The sequence below is a fragment of the Alligator sinensis genome, unplaced genomic scaffold (assembly GCF_000455745.1).
Source record: "Alligator sinensis unplaced genomic scaffold, ASM45574v1 scaffold1533_1, whole genome shotgun sequence".
Taxonomy (NCBI): Eukaryota; Metazoa; Chordata; order Crocodylia; family Alligatoridae; genus Alligator; species Alligator sinensis.
The window spans coordinates 69,773-73,382 of NW_005843494.1; the positions used below are offsets into that span (position 1 = coordinate 69,773).

At 51.0% G+C, this 3,610-nt stretch overlaps 1 gene segment (V, D, J or C); it reads right to left on the reverse strand.

Moving 5' to 3' along the window:
• Positions 1-2,737: 2,737 nt before the first annotated feature.
• On the reverse strand, positions 2,738-3,325 carry LOC106723290. The segment is given in 2 exon segments: positions 2,738-3,075; positions 3,231-3,325. Coding segments are annotated over 2 exon segments (384 nt in total).
• Positions 3,326-3,610: the final 285 nt, after the last annotated feature.

Below are 3,610 nucleotides of genomic sequence, written 5' to 3' on the forward strand. Positions count from 1 at the left end.
ACTCCCAGACCAGACTACACAGTAATACTCAGCCTCATCCTCTGCCTGGATGTTGGTGATGGTTAAGTAATCTGCTTTATTAGAGGCATCTCTGGAAGCGGAGGATCGATCGGGGACCCCAGAACCTGGTTGCTGGTCAGTCAGACTTGTACTACAGAAGGTATCTTGGGCTCTCTCCATTCTTTTGCTGGTACCAGCCAACATTGTATCCACTGCTGATGGCACAGGTGAGTCTACCTGCATTTCCAATGGATGCTGACTCCGAAGATGGCTGGGTCAGTGTGAACTGGGAGAGGGATCCTGGAAACCAAAAGAAATATCTATACCATTATCATAACCTGGAGCTGAAACGGGCATTTCTGCAGAGCCAGCAAGCGTGGGGAATCAGGAACAAGCAGATATTCTCAGAAGTCATTTTAACTTAACTAAACTACAGAAGAGAAAACCTCCCACTCACCTGAGCTGGATGTGAGCAGCACAGAGAGGAGCAGGGTCCAGGACATGGTGGGAATCCTGATCAGCTCAGCTTTCAGGGGCAATAGGGTCTCCGGCTGGGACCCTCTGAGTCTCTCTTAAGCCCCCAGAGCTGAAAACAGCCCCTTCATGCAAATCTGCCCCCTGGTCACTGGCTGCTGCTGGCACCTCACTCCCTCCCAGGAGAGGGGCCAGGAAACAGAGGACAGTCTGGTCCCAACACCTCTCTCTGACACTGGTTTAAGGCACCTGAATTTATGGCTTGGGGAGAAATAACTGAAATGAGCTCCTCTCTGTGTGAATGCTCGCAGATAATATATTATAAAAGAACTGCCTATTGTTTCTTTCCAAGGAGAACCAAGGCCCTAATCCTGGAGCTCAGGACATCCTGATGAGTCAGTTAATCCTCTTGATCCTGCCTCCAGCACTGGATTAGTGTATGGGCAAACTAGGCACATGCCCAAGGCCCTGAGCTACAGGGGGCTCTGGTCCCCCCCTCTGCCGTGGTGGTGCAATTGGCCCCATCCACCTCCCTTCCCTTCGCTTCGCTTCGCTTCCCTTCCTCTCCACTGGCCTCCCCACTGTGGCAGCTGTTTCCTAGTGGCTGCTCCAAACCCCGCTCCCTGTGGGCGGCAGTACTGGGGTGGGGACAGGGGTCTCGACCATCTCGAGACTCATGAGTTTGATTGCCTCGGGCTCACTAACCAGCTAATCCAGTCCTGTCTCCCTCATGGTATGAGGTCAGCCATGAGTGGAGTGAGATGGGCTGCCCCATCCTCCTCTGGGGTAAGTGTCAACTGTTCTTGCAAGGGGAAGGGACCCTGGCTCAGGGAGCTGTAGCTGACCCTCAGTGGGCAATAAGGACAAGTTGTTTTACCAGGATCATGATGTAAATCAGGAGGGTTGGGATGTGGCATAAGAGCTCAAGGTGCTTTGAGAACCACAAATGAAGGGTGTGAAGTCAAAAGCCAGTTATTTCTTATCAAGTCAAAAATTATTTATCAATGAAAGGTGAGCCTTTACCCTATGCCGGTGGGACAGCGTTCCTGAGGACCAGGCTCTCCTCCTGATTTCTCCTGGCTTCACTTTTTTTAATTCAAGCAACATCACTAACCAAGGCCCTCAGGGCTAGGGCAGTGCCTGAGAAGGACCAAAGAATCCACCCATAATTTATCACCAGACACTTATCTTGTTCCTGCACTGAGCACCGCGATCTCCAAATCAATGCCAAGTGATATTCTTTCCTGTCTCTTGTCCCCAGAAGGGTCTGGGGGTATAAATAGCCATGCTGAGCCCTTCAGCAAAGCAACATAACAGCCAATGCCTGTGCTAAGATGTGGTCTTGAAGAAGTCACTCAAATGGGCTGATCTCACACTTAAACCCTACCACGCAGTAATCAGTAGCGAAGGACTCCGAGCCCTTTACACATCCCGACTGTGCCAGGAGGAACTAAATAAGGAGAATGCCATTTTTCAAGGAGAATACCAGTCCCTGCTCCCTTCTCGCAGCTGTTGCTGTGGCCCGAGCTGTGACAGCAGCCCAGCTGGTACCAACACCTGCCCTGCCCCTCACCAGGAAAGATGTGGACTGAGGATTTCTACACACTGGAGCCTGTAGCAAGGTACAAATCCAGAGGCTCCCTAAGGCATTACAATACAAGTAGAGAACTGAATGATTTTTCTGGAATATGGGAAGCAGACCCCGAGACGCTGTCCTGAACCCTGGTTTCACTACTGAGTAGGCCCTGGAAGTTATTGTGGATGCTGGCACAGCTGCCATAGGAAGGAGGGTTGGGGCTTTGCCAAGCTCAGAGGAGTCCTTGGGATTCCCAGCATCTCTGGGAAAAAAGCAGACAGGTTCCTTGTTTTGTGGGGTGTGGTGACATGATGATTCCTGCCCCTGGTCTGTTGTCTTCCTTGGCTCATTGAGAGCATCCCCGGGGCTGGGTCAAGAGCACAGACCCAGGCTGCAGGAAGGGACACAGTTTGCCTGTGCAATATGGACTGAGCATAAAATGATGCAAATATCACATTTCTACTACCTCTCTTGGCATTACCTCTATTGTTTCTATCACACCTCTTGTACGTGGTCTGTATAGAGAAGTCACTCTGAGGGAGCACAGACACAACTGATATTCCACAACTAGCAGGAAATATTTCTGAGCTAACTGAAAACTACCTCCCCTCAATATTTCCCTTCTGTGACTTGAGAGGAGCCCTCACTGAGAAAACCATGTGCCCATTCCCTCTGAGACTGCAACGTTTATGTTGTACTTCCCCATCGGACTGTATCACTGTGATGTGAGCTGCTGGCAGTAACCCACACCTCACAGTAATAAACCGCCTCGTCCTGGGCTTGGACGCCAGTGATGGTCAACGTGGCCATGTTCCCAGAGCTGGCACCAGAGAATCGGTCAGGGATGCCGGAGGGTCTGCTCCTACTATTGTACATCACAAGTACAGGGGAGCTGCTGACTTTATGCTGATACCAATACACATTCTTGCTAGCAACATTGTCCCCGGAGCAGGTGAGCTGAGCGGTTTGTCCTGGAGACACAGACACTGAAGGCGGCTGAGTCAGCACGTACTGGGCAAGGGAACCTGGAATAAGAAGGAAAACAGACAGGTAAATGCTGAACTTATCTCCAGCCTGAAACAGCCTGGGATACCCATGGGAACGCATGAGATTAGGGTCTGTACATGAAAAAATCTTTGTAGGCCAATAGCCTCAGGGAAAACCTAACCCTCCACAGCACCTGAGCAGTGTGTGAGCAGCACAAGGAGGAGCGGGGCCCAGGCCATCCTGGGAATGCAAACCAGCTCTGCGTCCTCAGACAAACAGGTCTCTGGTTGGGACCCTGCGATTCTCAAGCACCTGTGGGTCTAAAAGGACCCTTCCATGCAAATCTGCCCCTGGTTATTGGCTGCAGCTGGCAGCCTGTCTCTGCATGTGGGTTGGGGAGGCCCAGCCGGGGGACTCTATGCTGTACTCTCCAAGTTCACAAGTATGAGCATTGCTTCTTCTTTTTTTTAATTTCATGCATCTAAAGCCAGCCCAGAGATGAGGCTCCCTCCATTTAGCCCATACATATGGCACACAGTGACAAGGCTCTTGCTACCAAACAGGTCACAAATA